The 16,376-nt window shown below is 43.2% G+C and overlaps 2 protein-coding genes and 2 non-coding genes across 6 annotated transcripts in view; all 4 read left to right on the top strand.

Annotated features, from left to right (window-relative positions):
• The window catches only part of arid4b (AT-rich interaction domain 4B), a 50,909-nt gene extending 43,874 nt beyond the window's left edge, over positions 1–7,035 (top strand). For 2 of the 3 annotated variants that reach the window (XM_042501782.2, XM_042501780.2), the window contains 7 exons: positions 1,078–1,162; positions 1,258–1,465; positions 1,587–2,819; positions 2,974–3,084; positions 3,283–3,507; positions 3,720–3,866; positions 4,856–7,035. In XM_042501782.2, the coding sequence (XP_042357716.1) occupies positions 1,078–1,162; positions 1,258–1,465; positions 1,587–2,819; positions 2,974–3,084; positions 3,283–3,507; positions 3,720–3,866; positions 4,856–5,007 (2,161 nt within the window). In that variant the 3' untranslated portion in view covers positions 5,008–7,035. The remainder of the gene's footprint in view (positions 1–1,077; positions 1,163–1,257; positions 1,466–1,586; positions 2,820–2,973; positions 3,085–3,282; positions 3,508–3,719; positions 3,867–4,855) is intronic. The other variant, XM_042501781.2, reaches the window with a different exon arrangement.
• Positions 7,036–7,985: 950 nt separating this feature from the next.
• Positions 7,986–10,789, top strand: tomm20a (translocase of outer mitochondrial membrane 20). The gene is made up of 6 exons (XM_042502277.2): positions 7,986–8,181; positions 8,512–8,558; positions 8,653–8,734; positions 9,368–9,510; positions 9,836–9,906; positions 10,209–10,789. Exons 1-5 carry the CDS (start codon positions 8,058–8,060, stop codon positions 9,878–9,880), a joined length of 441 nt encoding a protein of 146 aa, XP_042358211.1. The 5' UTR covers positions 7,986–8,057; the 3' UTR covers positions 9,881–9,906; positions 10,209–10,789.
• Positions 9,563–9,697, top strand: LOC121955059 (small nucleolar RNA SNORA14). The gene has a single exon (XR_006106588.2). It is a non-coding gene; the product is annotated as a small nucleolar RNA SNORA14 (small nucleolar RNA).
• LOC121955061 (small nucleolar RNA SNORA14) lies at positions 9,960–10,094 on the top strand. Its single transcript, XR_006106589.1, has one exon. It is a non-coding gene; the product is annotated as a small nucleolar RNA SNORA14 (small nucleolar RNA).
• Positions 10,790–16,376: the final 5,587 nt, after the last annotated feature.

Raw genomic sequence — 16,376 nt, 5'->3', positions numbered from 1 at the left:
ACATGAAAATGTGTGGGAACCCTGTCTATATTATTATCCCGTTGTTAAAATGGCAACACATTTTGTGAAGAGTCCCTTATGACTTGTTTAGGACTTGTAACTCAGTTTTAGGACTTGGGGCTTGAGTGCAGAGACTGACTTGTGACTCACAAAACAATGACTCGGTCCCACCTCTGTCACCGCTACATGGGTGTCCCCTCAGCAGTAACTGATACATCCCTTCCTCACAATTCTGCTTCACCTGATCCAGTCCCATGGTCAGTACTCTGATTATGGAGGCCATCTAGTGGCAGAAACAGAATTGAGTATTGGGTTGATGTGGATCATTCCTCAGCTACCCTCACTCAGTTTTGACTGAATCCCCTGTCTGTCTGTCCCCCAGCTGTCTGTCTCAGAACTAAACCTACAGACAGACTGATTTTTTGAACCAATTTGACTCTTGGAAGTAACTCATCAGTTTTTCAAAAAAAAAAAAAAAAAAGCTACTAGATGATATGTGAATGTGAGCTACCCCTTGAAAGGCCAACCAAAATGCTTCTACACTCACCTCTACCTCTCAACCCTCTCCCCCCTCCCCAGCGGGTCAGGGTTAACGCAGTGTTAAGTAGAGTGTTAGGGTACCATGACACAGAGGTTAACTAGTGCAAATAGCATTTTCATCGTCTCAATGTTGTTGTGTGGTCCTCTAGCACTCTATAAAAGACAGTGGGATGTTCTCTCTGCATTGTGTCTGTCGTGTGCGATGTCGTGAAACTTCCATTTCCCTCATACGACCCCCCCACCCCCCACCCCCAAGTAGCACCCTTGGTACTGTCGGAACTCTGTTGAATATGATTTGTGTGGTGGTTGGTGTAAATATTGTTTCTTTCTTCATTGTAAAGGTCTGTCTTTTTTCCACATAACACCATGGGATTTCTTCCTTTTTTTTTTTTTTTTGCTGTTGAGGCTTTACTGTGTCACAGCAACATGTCGGGGTCAGACAGTAGAGGTGTCTGTGTGGTGGGTGGTGTGAGAGGATGTTTCTTCGCTTTTCTCAAAGATCTGAATGATGAAACTGTCTCTTGTCTTTGTACTTAGATATGATGAGTGGATCAAAGCAGACAAGATTGTGCGCCCCGCCAATAAGAATGTACCAAAAATAAAGCACCGCAAAAAGATAAAGGTACGAGTCCCGAGGGGGGGGGGGGGTAACTTTTTCAACTTAAATGTGGTTTGATGTGATGAAGGGAATCACTGACTGTGTTAAAATCCTGACAGAACAAAGCGGAGAGGGAGCGAGACAGGTTGGAGAGGCTCAATGACAGAGACGTCCTCGGCCCTTCGCCCAACGCTAACCGCCTCCCACGCTCCAAATGTGGCCTGAGTCAGGATGTCTTTTCCAAGATGGACGAGGGTGAGGACAAAGGGACTCAGCAGTCTCCAGTCAAGTCTATAGAAATTACTTCTATCCTCAATGGCCTGCAAGGTAGCAACACTCATTAGCCTGTAGTCCTCATGCACACTTAGCAGTTTGGGATTGTGTCTCTCTGAAGTGGTTTATTTATGCATGTGTGCCGAAACTTAAAGTTGTGTCTCATTTGTCTCAGCCTCTGAGATGTCCACAGACGAGAGCGAGCACGAGGATGAGGAGGGAGAGCATAATGAAGAAGATCGCCCAGGTTGCAGAGGCAGCCTCAGAAAAGCCCCACCGGAGCCACCGCAAGGGTCAGAGTGCTGGGAGAGCGGGACCCCTCCTGAAGCATCCAAACCTCCTCCAGTCTCAGGAAAGAACCAGGATTTAGTGAGTGCAGAGAGCGCAGACGCCGGGAAACGCAGAAGCCAACCGGAGTTAGAGGGCGAGGCGAGCAACAGGAAGAGGAAATCTGACGGTGCAGCAGAGAGGACCCCAAAAGCTCAATCCAAAGCTAAAACCAGGAGCACCAGGAGCGCCGACTGGTTGCCTGGAGGGTCTCCGAGGAAGCTGGAGGAGAGAGCGGCTGGTCCCGGGGAGGAGAGAGGAGCCTTGTCTAGTAGCAGTTCAGATGACGAGGGAGCACCGCTGGCAGAGACCCAGGCTGAGGAGAGTGAGCGAAGCCGGCCAAAAACCAAAGGTTCCCCTTCCAAGAAGTACAACGGGATGAAGGAGAAGACCAAAGGTGGCAGACAAGCCGGCTTCTGGGAGATTCCAGAAAAGAGGGCCAAGATGTCTGGGAATGCAGAGGAAAGGCCAGCCGTCCGCTCTAAAGGCCAGAAGGATGTTTGGTCCAGCATCCAGGCGCAGTGGCCGAAGAAGACTCTCAAAGAGTTGTTCTCCGACTCGGACACAGAAGCCGCCAACTCTCCTCCTCCACCTGTACCTCCATGTCTGGAGGAGCCGAGTGTTGAGCAGGATGTCGGACCGGAGGACGAAGCTTCAGAGGAGCAGATGGAGAACGACAAGCTACAGGAGTTTCCGAGCAGTGGGAGCAACTCTGTGCTCAACACGCCACCAACCACACCCGAGTCGCCGTCAGGAGGCGGCAGCGCTGTGGAAGACTCCGGTCCAGTGCAGCCTTCCTCGCCACCACCGTCCATACCCGCCGCCTTGCCTTCAGAGCCGGTTTCTGACGCTCTTCCCCCCGGACCCATACAGGAGGAAGTGGCAGGGGGACGCAGTGAGACAGACAGCAGCACGGTGGAAGTGGAGAGTCTGGGTGGGGAGCTGCAGGAACTCCCTCAGGACGAGGGGGCAGGTTCCCCCTCCAAGGTGTTTGACGTCAGCCTCTCCTGCAACAGCAGCAGCAGCTGCAGCCTCGAGCTGAGCAGCAGCAGCCAACAGGAGAGTGAGCAGAAGTCCAAAGGTAAAGTAATACCCGATCTACTGTGGTCTTGTGACTTCTTCCATTGACAGAATTCATTATTTTTCTTTTAGATGGAATACTAAAGAAATACACGCTGACAACTCATTTCACAGTCCGCCTGTTCCCTCACCGTCCTCTTGCATTTTCTTTGTAGCGTCTGTGAGTCAGAAGCGGCAGAAAGAGCCACAGACAGGTGGAGCCGCAAAGAAACACAAGCCAAACCGCAAGAGCCTCGGTGTGCCTCCAAAAAAGAATAGGAAAACAGGTAAGAGATCTATAGATAGAATTGCTGACAACCTGCTTGTCTTTTCATTTTAAAAGCAAGCGGTACATTTATCAGTCGTAGAATTTCTTTTGCTGAATTATATTGTTTCCTGACATTAAATTACAGATTTCAGGGAATGACAATTTGCTTGATCAGTGTCCTTTTTTTTTTTTACCTCTGCTATTCTCTCTCCTCCAGCCAACAGCAGTGACAGTGAGGACCAGTCGGTTGTTGAGGGCACTGCCAAATCAACTGCCTCTAAGAACAACGCACCAGAGGTGAAGGCTGCCACTTCTCCCAAGTGTCACGGACGATCTCCCCCTTCGAGCCATAAGTACCACAAGCAGGGTGACGCTGACCACAGCCAGCACCGAGACAGCCATGGAAGATCGCCACGCGTGTACAAGTGGAGCTTTCAGATGTGTAAGTGTCACACATTGAACTGATTGGCTTTGGTAGTTTATGTGGCCAACGTCAGCTTATTAACAATTTCTGTTAAAAAAAGTTAAATTTTTTATGATTTGGATGAACGGATTTATTAATATAGCAGCATTTTTTTCACTGAGTAAGTTGTGTTCCAAATATTGTGTTTATGCCCTAGTAATCCTAAAAGGCATTATTTACGTTCCACTTAGCTGATCTGGAAAAGATGAGCAGTCTGGAGAGGATTTCGTTTCTTCAGGAGAAACTGCAGGACATCAGGAACCACTACCTCTCCCTCAAGTCTGAGGTGGCCTCCATCGACAGGCGAAGAAAACGCATGAAGAAGAAGGAACGGGAAAGTGAGTCCGCTCTTTGTGATATCAACACCTCTATGACAAGACTAACTATTCTTAAGGGGAAACTTAGGTACTTTTAAACCTGTATCCTATTTTTTCCATGTTTTTGTATCTAAATGACTAATTGGAACAGTTTTTGAAATTGGTTCTGTATCGAGTGAGAGCACTGCAGTCAGCACTTGGGGCAAACACAGCGTCAATTTACGTCATTTAAAGTGCTTGTTTTTGCCACTGAAATGCTCAGAATATTATTTATTCATATAATTTAATTTATATTTATTATGTAAGTGTTTGACATTGTTATGGAAAGGATTCCTATGGAGATAAATCTTTGTTAACTTTACGTTTTTTGTTTAACTAGAAACAGACCTAAAATTGCTATTGCCAATACACCGGACTACATATAAATAAACTGTCATTATATAAAATGATATAAAATGACTGGAAAACACACTTCATTCAAAGTTGATAGAAATGAAATAACACCCAAAAAAATCACCCAGTTAGATGGATTCATAGATCTATACAGGCTAAAATGATGTTTATTTAAGTGGAGTCTGCTGGGTTCAACGAAAATGGTTTTGGGCCTTTTTCTGGTTAAAGAAATGGATCTTACTTTTAAGAAAAAGCGTCCATCTCTGTGCGGATCCTTTCCATAATGTTGTCTGAAATTTGTATTAATAGATCTGAGCCTGTCAGTGGCAAAAACAACACTTTGACTGGACGTAAATTGGCATTGCACAAATGCCCCAGGTGGTTACACTGCAGCCTGTTTTTGCAGCTTGTTTTTGCACCTTCTTGTTCAATACTGGACCAATTTCAAAACCTGCTTTTCCTATTAGTCACTAAAACTCAACATGATGGGAAAATAGGATCAAGGTTGAAAAATACAGAAGTTACCCTTTAAGTTTGTGTAAAGATCTGGTTGCACCGTTAAACCACACACACTCACCTCCAAACTGCACATAATCAAATCTGTTTCTGATCCGCAGGCACTGTGGCTGCTTCCTCTTCATCCTCCTCCTCCTCCTCCCCGTCCTCCAGCTCACTGACTGCAGCAGTCATGCTGACACTGGCTGACCCCCCAGTGTCATCCTCATCCTCCTCATCTCAGAACTCCGGGGTATCAGTGGAGTGCAGGTGACAGGACGAACCAGCAAAAAGCCACCGCACTAAGCACTTAACCAGCACCCCGGGGTAGACGCCCCCATTCCCCTCCAACAGGACGGACAAGTCAACCTACATACTGTAACAACTGGGGCACAAAATCCAGACCAGAGACAAAAGAAAAGCAAGAAACAAGCACTATTTTCTAACGACAACTGTTTCCTTGGCAAGCTAACGGCACTTAAGTGCACTTTTATGAAGATTGTGTAGGGGGATGAAATTTGTCAAAAAAATACAAAATTGTCTTTTGCGCTCTCTTTAATTGAACATTTATAAGAATTGTTTTTGCAAGCAATAATTGTTTCCATTTGATAACGTTGTATTGGTAAGGGATGGTTTCCAGTGAAGAGCCCTCTGACCTCACAGCTCCACACGGCGCCGCCTGTGCTCGCCGTGTTATTGTGGGGAATTCAGAGGAACACTGCCACATTGGCATTAAGAGCATACGAAATGTAACTTTGCCACGTTTCTCTGTCCACCCTCATTCAAAAAGGCCTTCATGTGACTGATGATGCTCTTCTGCAAAAGTGTGGTCCTGTACATGTCTGTAGGTGTTGATGGGTAGCGTTTCAGACCATTGTAGGTCCGCTGACGGCCTCAGTGGATGAATATGGAATGATACTGTAGTGCCTTTTTGTTCTTTTCCGTGGGGCACTTTGAGAAAGGACAGCACTTTTTTCCTGATCCTCTTCTCAAACCAGAGTCAGCTGGAATCATGTGTCCCTTAAAGACTGAAGAGTGCCGTATGAGTGAGCAGGCAGTGAAGGGCTGACAGATAATAATGGTTTTTATCAGCGTATGGTAATATTTAAAAAGTATAATTGCAAAAGCAGAACTCCTATACTGGATCACATGTAATCTACTACTGAATACTCATCCAGCTTGGGTGTAACTGTTGAGTTTGGCAGTATAAAATGTGCAATGATGGAGGTGGTCTCATTACTCCAGTTCATCAGCCTTTTTAAAGCCCATCTGCTTTATTTGATGATGTTTTTTTTTTTTCTCCATTGTTTTCACTGAACATTTGCAACTGGATCAAGTTGATGTCATGCATGTACTCAGTACTGCTGGACGCATCGGTGAAGCTGAATGCCACATTCTGCAGTGTTTCAAACAAACATGAAGTTATTTAATTAAGTATATTTTTGCTTCATCTTATAAAGCAACCCCTTTTGGCATCTTTCTAATTTCACATACTATCAAAACCGTCGCGCCAGCCTCCTCTCATACTCATCCCTACCAAAAACTGTTTGGTTTTGTTTCCTGTACTATGACCAGATAAAAGGTAAAGATATTGTAAATGTGCATTTATATCATTAAGTGACGTATGTGTATACATTTCTGAAGACATCTCCAGTGTTTCCTTTGTATAGACCCCCGACTGTACGATAACCTGAAGTTACATTTTGTTTGGCACTTGTAAGTAATTGTATGCTTTTGTTATACATTTGTATATTGAGAAGTGTTTTGAGTCAAGCTATTTAATATCTTGCACTGTTAATAACATGTACCTTTCTGTACAGACAGTTTTACGGTTTTAACTGTAGTTTGAGTGTAAATACTGAGGGTTACAGCATGTTCGTTCTCCCCTTCGTCCTCATTCTAGGTCTTTCGTAGGATTTATTTGAGTTCACTTATGTTGTTTTGTTCTGCCTCTTTTCCTGAGTTTACTCTTTTTTCTTTCTTCCTTTTTTTAATTTCTTGTTTTGCTTTAGTTTGTATTCTGTTTTGTTTTTCTATAGCTTGTGCTTGTAAGAGAAAAATGGTGGTTTTGGATGAGGCGGAACTATTTTCCAACCTGTACATGGCCTGAAGCTTCAGCTGTATGAACCTGTATATGGAAAATACTCTGGATCATAGATTAAGAGAAAGTAATGGGGCTTATTGAAAAATGCTCGATAGTATTTATTAGGCTCATCTGATGATGGTCATTGTGTAATTTATTGTAAAAATGTAAGCAAAGCAGAAGCCTCTGTTTGAAATAAATGCCATAGTTTGTGAAGTATTCAGCGTGTCTCTTGCTGTCAGTGGTGGAAAGTTACTCTTACTCAAGTAGCGTTCTTATGAGGTACACTTCAAACTCAACTGTGGTTGGATTTTTTTTTCTTTTTACCCTCCTTTACTCTAGAAAAACACGATTTACTCCACTATATTTATTTGACTGATAAAGTTCTTTACCTAAATAAAGTAAAATGAAGTAGTTATTTTTGCAGGTGGTTTCTACATATGACAAAAGGATGCTTTGCACATTTATATGAAAACAAGTATGAGCAGGACACAACTTCAAGATAAACTCCTGCACATTGTCTAACTTGCAAAAATAATTAAAAACGACATTTAGATAATTAGACTTTCATCAGGCAAACAGTGACAGTGACAGCAGGAGTTTGTCTTCAAGGTTTCTACAAATAGAATATAAACATAGAAAATAGGATACAGTGTCAAAATTGACTATCCAATAGTAAATACTATATAAACCAAAAACGTAAAGTACGTAAAACTTGATGCCTTAAAACTACTTTTGATTAAAGTGCATATTGATTGATAATACTTTTGTTGTATTTTATCTTTCTATAAATGAAGTACTTGAACTTGTATCAGAGCATTTAACACTTTTTTTTTTTTTTTTTTTCCTTAAGGCATGGCCGGTTAAGTTGCTAAATGTTCCTGGGGCAAACTTTTTAAATAATATTCACTGAAGAAAAAAAAAACATAACATGTACACACAAAATTATCCATACCATAGGTTTATATATAGACTGAAAAAATATATATTTAAAAAAAGACGAAAAAATATAGAAAAATAAGGCGAATCTAGAATAGCGTATCATTAGTTTATCTGATTTTTTTTTCAAATATATTATTACTTTTAATTCCTTTTTTATTTTTTAATATAAAATGGCCTTGAAGCAAGCTGGAACTTTTTCGGCGTCATGATGACGTACTTCCTCTCCGCACTTCCTTAGCAGTCTGCTAGCTGCTAGCCAGCTAGTCCGCTGCGTGCGGTGCCTATGAATAGTCTCAGATATGATGAACGGTCGTACAGGCGCGATAGTTGCCGGGGTGTGTGGAGCCGTTTTCATAGCATATTGTATTTATTTCGACAGAAAGCGGCGGAGTGACCCTCTCTTCAAGCAAAAGCTACGTGAACGTGAGTGTTTGAGCGAGCAGAGGAAGTTAGCTCAGCGGATAACTATTAGCACGTTAGCTTCCATGTGGCGAATAAGCCGCAAGGACACTGTATCGGAAATTGATAGAAAAAGCGATATGTTCTCCGTCATCCTCAATAAACCCTACCGTAGAGAGTATAATTTTTTACTCCCAACTTAATTTCTTCGGTAGTGTCCCAGTAAGTCGTGCAAGAAACACGCGTTAGGAGTTAGCTAACAGCCTAACTTGTACCCACGTGTGTCTTGATTTGTAACTTTTCAACAGTAAACTTAACATGCCAGTACAATCTAAAGCCACTGTTGTCTCGCAGGTAGAAGAAAGAAAAATGTTGCTAGTGACAAGTCTGGACTGGCAAGGGTGAGACAAATGGAGATCTAACAATTTCAGATATTTTTTGCGTCTCACTGGGGCCTGAATGTGCATTTTGACAACGTGTTCATTGAATTTGAAGCTGCCTGACTTGAAGGATGCAGAAGCCGTTCAGAAATTCTTTTTGGAGGAGATCCAGTTGGGAGAGGAGCTCCTGTCACAAGGTTAGCCACGTGTTTATTCATACACCAAGTATGTCCACTCATGTGCATAATACACACGTACAAGACACATCCCAGGAAGCCTAGAGAGCACCTCTTACAAAATGTAAATAATTCATTGACACAACCTGTGCTGCACTTAATACTTTACCACTTTGGCTTAAGGACTTAATTATTTAGTTTTACAAAGTTTTCAACAGGCAGGTCAGTTGTTTCCTGCTGATATCTGTGGTATTCACATGCCCACTGTGGGGGCCTGCAGAGCAGACCATTGTAGCATTATAAGAAAATTATTTACAGACATTTTGTGTCAGTATCTAATAGATTTCCCACAGTTACAGTTAAAATGAGGACCACAGTGTAAACTGTTTACCAGTAGCCTCCTGAGTTAGACTATGAACTTCTTTCCAACAAAATCAAGTGTGTTTGACAGTTAATACAGAGATTTGGGAATATTTTCTGGAGTTGAATAGGTGTAAAACAAGTCTTTTTTTTTTAATGTTAGATTTAGGTAATTGTTGTCGTACATTTTGGAAAGCTTCCACTGCAAACCTTGCTCTAATGCGCAAAATTGAATGTAACACTCAGATCACATTGCCAGAAAGATTTCTAAATCCTTTCTAATCCTAATTCCAGGTGACTTTGAGAAAGGTGTGGATCACCTGACCAATGCCATTGCAGTATGCGGCCAACCTCAGCAGCTGCTTCAGGTGCTCCAGCAGACGCTGCCACCTCCAGTCTTCCAGATGCTGCTCACCAAACTGCCCACCATCAGCCAGGTGAGGATCCCCTGCACCATTAAAATTTCAGATTTTTTCTGATTATGTTGAGTAGCATCCTCAGTAAACCCCCCAGTTGCATTTTGTGGTCTCTGGGACAAGAGAGGGTGCAAGATCAACCTTAGAATCATCCAAAGCTGAGAGCCGTGTTTCAGTAGCTCTTGGTTATTTCACCTCTAAGACAGAAATGCTGAAATTGAAACAACTGTTTGTTAATGTCCTTTGTGGTTATAGAGAGACTTTTTCACACAAGTGTAGCTGTGCTATAAGCGGTGCTATTCACTTTTGCCAAAAACTCACAAAGATATTATTTTCTGTTTTTCAGCGAATCATCAGCTCTCAATCTTTGAGCGAAGATGACGTCGAATGAACTTTTGTCAGAAGGAAGTGTGCTCGGTGAGAATTTTCTGCATTCCCCATTATTTGTTGTTGTTGTTGTTGTTGTTGTTGAGCATCCTTAGTAAACCCCCCAGTTGCTATTTGTGGTCTCTGGGACAAGAAAGGGTGCAAGATCAATCTTAGAATCATCCAAAGCTGAGAGCCATGTGTCAGTAGCTCTTGGTTATTTCACCTCTAAGACAGTAATGCTAACATTACAAAAAAAACTGGATAGTAATAATAGTTTAACACAAGTTCAGCTATTCTACAACTGGTGATTTTGGCATAATGTCTAAAAGATGTAATTTTCTGTTTTTCAGTGAATCATCAGTTCTCAGTCTTTGACAGAAGATGAATGAATGTGTGCGAGATGGAAATCTGCTTTTACTGTTCTGTAAAGGGATTTCAGACTCTTATATTTGTGCACTGTGTGGTGCGACTGCAGTTGTGAGCCTGATTATATCAGAGTTCGACCTTTGGACATCAGAAGACGATGATCCCCTCTATCACAGCACTCCGAGGTGAAAGAACTTCCTCAAGGTTACGTTTCTGGGAAATGTTAAACACATTCCATCTTTCTAATCTCTTTCCCACCAGATCTCATATGTCCTAGTCATCTCTATCTTCTAATAGTTTCCAAAAGTGATCATGTGCTATAGATTGGAGGCTTTGCTGGTATGATATGCACTAAATAAACAGTTATGTAAACAGTTTGTTACATATGTGAAGTGTGTGTGTGTGTGTGTAAGAGTGCCTACACTAAGCAGAAGATGTTTGTGGAATATTTGTCAAGTAAAAAATTGTTGTTGCAATACCAGGTTAATGTTATTTGTATATTCCAGTCTTTGGCATCTGGACATATTTTTGTGTTTAAAATCCTGCAATAAAACATGAAAACACACTTTTTAGTCTCTGGGTTTCTGTTCGCCAGTAGATGGCAGTAGCAATGCACAAGAAAATTTAAAGCTTTAACAGCTCTGAAATGAGCTGTGTGTGTGTGTGAGGGGGGGGGGGTTATCTGTCCAGGAAGCTGGAGAGTCAATGATGAATGGAAAGTGTTATGAGTGGAAATCAAGGACAAATACTTGACACATTTTAAAAAAAGAGTTGTACCATGAAGTTGTTGAGCCATGCAATGTCATGCAACTTGATTGTAAGGGTCCACACATTTGGGTATTTCAAATGCAATTGCAAAACAGTGTATTTTTAATGTGTCCAGCGATGCGTGGGTAAGTAAAATGAAGTGAAATATCTATTTTTATTGACAACCTGCCTAACTTTGTGTTGCATGGCCTGCCTGTGTTTTAGTGCATATGAACACATTGTGCTTCTGTATTGCTATTTCTTGTTGCTGTTGCCGCTCTGCATGTTATGCTTAGTGTGTGTCATTGCTTCCTACATGCTGCATACATAACTATTTGTGCTAAAAAGCTACATATTGTTGATTCCTGTAACATGCATTGCTGTGTTGTGCTTCTTGACACTTTGCATGGCTTGTGTTCTGTCGTGGGAGTTCCTGTTTCTTGCAGCTGTTGCTGTCTTTATAGCGTCTTGCTGCTGGTGCTATGTAAATTTGATCATTTTACAGGTTTCAAAACATTTTGCCATAGGACTACGGTTGAAAATTAGCCCGATGGTTAACACTGGCACATTTACAGAAATGTTAATTAATGTGGGTTCTCCTTATAAATGAGAGAAATGTAATGTTAATGAAGCCTTGACACTGCCAGAACAAAGTTGAATTGCCATCTTGAGCGAACTGTTTCTCTGCTTCCAGCCAGCATGGTGAAACATATGAGCCTGTGTGTGAGCACATTGAGCCACGGTGTCTTTATTGTGAATGGCTTTATTGTGTGTTCAGGAGAGCGAAAGTGGAGCAGCTCGTAAGGGAAGGGAGTGGGTCTGCCTCAAAGTGTGTCTCTTGGAAGACAAATAGAGCTGTAATTATTTTTATCCCTGTCTGCAGCTGTTTTTCTAAGGGCTCTGGCCAGTGCAGCCCGGGCCTCGGAGGTTGCCAGGAAACGAGAGCAGGGGGGGAAAATAGTTTTTCTACATTAGGAATGAAAAATGAAAATTGAACGGCGGCCCAGAAATGTCGAGCAAAGACTAAATGGTAGACAGTGTTCCATTTTCCATGAACTCATGTGCTCACTCTGCAGTCTTTTCTTCAGCACTCCTGCTATTTTGCCATTTGGTGGAAAAGGAGAAGCCTGTCGAGAGGCCTGCGGAGTCGTCTGGCACTGAGTGTGTGTGCAGAAGAAGAAGTGACTCGTTGTTAATCTGTCCTTTGGGGAGGCAGAGGAGAAAAATTACAGGCGATGTGTTGGAGGTCAAGCTGGATCTGTGGTCTGCTGCCGGAGCTGGGGGGTAGGAACAGGTTTAGACCCCTCCACACACACACACAAAATCACACACACACACAAACACACACTGGTCTGCTTCTACTGCAAATAAACAGCCAGCTGCTGGGCTCTGTCCCCTGCAGACTGGACAGGTCACTGAAGGATACCACAGCTTTCATAAAGTGAAACGGGCCTTGACATAAAGCCATGGCACTTTGATTTCAGGATGACACAGCAAATCTTTCATCCGTGTCCTCAATCCTGAGCACAAAATGTAATCAGTGATGTGTTTATTCTTTTAATATAATGTCATTATTTTAATTGCTTCCCTGCTCCGTGTGAGTTAATGGATTATGAGTCAGCTCTTCATATCTGATGAAGCAGGCTGGGGAGGTGAAGAAACTCCCTCTCCTCGTGCAGTAGGGGGAACTGTTGCTCCAGGCAGCGCGTGCACGCTCCTCTGTTGCTCCACTGAAGGACAACTGAATGGAGAGAGCATAACAGCTCCAGTTGACAGCAATAACAATGGCTGTGCCTGCAGCACAGAGACCATGTGCTCGGGAGGGCTGATTTTTAACAGTTTGTAATCCTTTCTTCTAATGTGCTCACGATGACAGATGCAGCCTGTTCCTTCATTACAGGAAATAACCTGTTATTGAACATTAAAATCCCAGGATAAGGCATCAGGAGCAGACCGACCTGCCATTGTAATTTGTTTGCGATCGTATGTCAAATGTTGTTTTGGGAATATTATAATCGCTTGAGCTCCACAACTCATTACTGGAAATCCCGTCAACAAATTATCCGCAGCAGTAATTACCTTTGCTGTGTTATTCCAGTTTGTGAGTTTGAATGTCAAAGCTTGGCTCTGTAAACAGAGTGCCATACATACACAGATTGGGAATCTGGCCGGTGGAGACGCTTGGTTATGTAGGAGCAGCTGTGTTTGGGAGTTTAAAGCAGCCAGAAATAACTCTGTTGTATGCAGTTGCTATGGCAGCTTCGTGTAGCTCTGCAAAGCGGCGCACTATACGCTGCACCGGAGAGTGTTAGCAACCTCCCAGGGAGCTTTTCGCTGCCCGCAGCCGCGCTGATCACCGACTGTTAGGTGGAGGCGTCCGCAGAGGCCTGGATGTCCTCCTGCGTCTGTGTTTTGGAGCATGTTTTCCCAGCAGCCTTGTGATGCTCACAGTCACACTGTCTGTGCCCCGCTGCTGATGTCATGGCTGTGGTGCCAGAGTCTGCAGCCTACTGTACGTCGTCATGGAGAGGGCAGGCCGGGGAGAAATATGAGACATGTCCAGGCCGTGCCAGCAGCTATAATAAAGACTGCTGCACTGCCACTTGTGTGCACGGCAGCAACACGGTATATTAATTACCCCGCGCCATCTCTGTGTCATTCAGCAGTGAGGGAAAGAAGAAGAAAAATTTCCGAGGCACGTCCTTAAAATAAAGCAGCACTGTACGTGCTCGGAGTATTAACTTCCACACAGATGACCCATTTTTCCATCTCAAAGGGTCTGAGGATGGGTGGAAAAAAGGAGAGGGGGGGTGAAGCGGGAGGGGAGGCAGCAGTTGAGCCAATCACGTGAATCTAAAGCAGGCTACAAATCCTGGCGGATTTCTCTTCCTCTGCGGGGCAATGTCTTACTGTCAACAGTTTTTCCATTTCTCTGCCGCTCTCCCCGTGGTAATTTAACTTCTGCTGCTGCCCTTCCTCCATGCAGGTTTCTCCTCCTCCATGTGTCTGTCTATTCAGCCCTGTTGTTTACATTCCCTGTGAGTGTGAGCTGCAGGGTGTGGACAGCCGACCCCTGCTAACAACTCTCTTAAATGCAGTGATTCCCAACTGATCCGGCCACTGGGTCCACACTTCTCCGAGTCCTTAGTTCAAGGCCTACACATAAGAGAAATGACCACATATTCAATTTTATTTCACAAACAGTGAATAACAAGCGGGCTTAAAATGGAATAAAATAAAACATATTACAAAAATGGAATGCAATTAGATTTTTTTTTTTAAATAGTGATTTTTGGCCTTTTTTTTCAAACTTTTTGGCAACTTTTTTTTTCTTTAAAAGAATTGTAGTAACTTAAAAATCATTGGCAATTGTTTTTCTCTCTTTAAGCTTTGGGGAAGGTTAAAAAAACAGCCCCAAAAAAAAAAAGCTGGTCACATAATACCAAGAACATGGCAATGAAATAGTTAATGTTCACAAAAAACAACCTCATTCTACAGCAGGAAACCACTCCTCAAAATGAAAGCTCTGTGCTGCAAATTTACTGTACTTCAAAATAAAGTGTGTTTTCCCATAAACATCGTTGTGAGTCACCTGCAGTCCATTCAGAATGTACCTGTGGCCCACTTAAGGACCGTGACCCACCAGTTGGGAACCACTGCTCTTAATCCTGCCTCTAGTTTCCACCTAGCTCCTCATCACTAGATCCCTGATAAGGCGGAAATTCAATAGCACTGCTTCGCCTGAGAGAAGTAAGAGCGTCATGTGACTTGTGAATTCCTGTTTTTCACATTTTGGTCTGTCTTGAAGGTGAATTTGTCACGGTGGAAAACAAAGAGGAAAACAGCTGCATGGCCGAATGGGTTTAAAAAAAAAAAAAGTATCGCTCAGCATCATCCTGTCATGTGTCATCAACATTATCTGTGCAATCTTGGCTAGGAGTGAAACTAGAAGAAGGAAGTGACACGTATACTGAGCAGGAGAGTGAGGAAAGGGTTAACTCAGCAGACTGTGAGCACAGTTATTTTTTCTCCCCCTCTCTCTCTCTCTCTCTCTCTGATCTGTCTTCCTGTCTCACAGGCAGTGCAGTGCAGTGGCTTTGAAAATCATGAGAGAGTCAGACAGGCTTGTTTTGCATACTGTAGGTCTCCTGCATTGACTTGTAGCAAATCCCTGCCCTCGGGAGGCATGTCAGGAGGGATTAATGGGAGGGCTGGGGCCTCACAGAGTTTCCCATTGTCGCAGCCCAGTCCTGCACTGTATTTCCATCCTGCAGAGTGAGAAAAGAGCGAGCAGGTGGGGTGGTGCTGGTGGAGGGAGGGTTGAGCTTGTGTGTGCAATGTGTGTGTCAGTGCACGGAGAAGAGAGAGAGGGGGGGGAGGTTATACAGTGGTGTTATTTCCCTCTGCCCTGATTCTTTTGAGCTGAGTTGCAGGGAGGGGAGGAGGGTGTAAATAATGTATTTGGAGCGGCGGGGTACAGGGAGCTGGAGCTTGACCGAGCTCAGTGCAGGGAAGGAAAGGGAAGGGTTGAGCGGCCATGCTGCTGCAGAGGAAACTGGATGCCGGAGGGGAGGTGGTGGGGGAGCAGAGGAGGAACTCTACCAACTACAACAGCTCTGCTGTGGTGCTCTGGGGAATGTGGGGCCTCCGCAAGAATGTAGCAATCCTTTACTTCCGCTTAGTGTTTTTTGTTACTATGCAACTAATGCTGTTTTCACGTGCTCCCCCGAAGGCCCCATTTTCCAAGTCAGGAAGGCGTTCTTCCTACTTTGGTGTGTTCATGTGGAAACAACATGGGTGCCACAAAGAAGAAGTGTTGTGTTTTATTGCTTAGAGCATTTAAATTAAACAACATGTTGATAACAGTCACAAGGTTAATATTACAAAGTGATTTTGTCCCAGGCTTGTTGCACCACTACATCCCCTCAAACTAATAAAATATTGCTTAACCTGACTAATGCTAATAAATAACTTTTCTGAGTACAAAAATTTTCACCGGCGTTACCAGTTGTTCAGACTTGAGGGGGCGTTCATGTAATTTTTCCAGTTGGGAACTTAGTTTTTTTTAGGTAATTCCAACACCACATGAATGCATGGTAACTGTTTTTGTATATGCATACATAGCTTAGCATAAAGACTGGAAACATGTCTTTGTTTAGCATAAAGACTGGAAACATGTCTTCGTTCAGCGCAAAGATTAAAAACAGCGAGTATGTCTCTGTCCAAAGATAAAGCTTTGGACAGAGCTCGGTTTGCTTTTTCCAGTATTTATTCTAAGCTAAGCTAAGTGGTGCTAGCCTTGGCTTTATGTTTGGGGTACAGACATGAGAGTGGTATTGATCTTCTCATCTAATTCTGGCCAAGAAGCGAATGATTGTATTTCCCAAAAGGATGAACTTTTCCTT

The sequence above is a fragment of the Plectropomus leopardus genome, chromosome 13, assembly GCF_026936395.1.
Source record: "Plectropomus leopardus strain MGB_pleo_1.0 chromosome 13, ASM2693639v1, whole genome shotgun sequence".
NCBI classification, from domain to species: Eukaryota; Metazoa; Chordata; class Actinopteri; order Perciformes; family Serranidae; genus Plectropomus; species Plectropomus leopardus.
The sequence above is the reverse complement of the archived record's forward strand: the minus strand, read 5'-3'. Positions and strand labels throughout refer to the sequence as shown.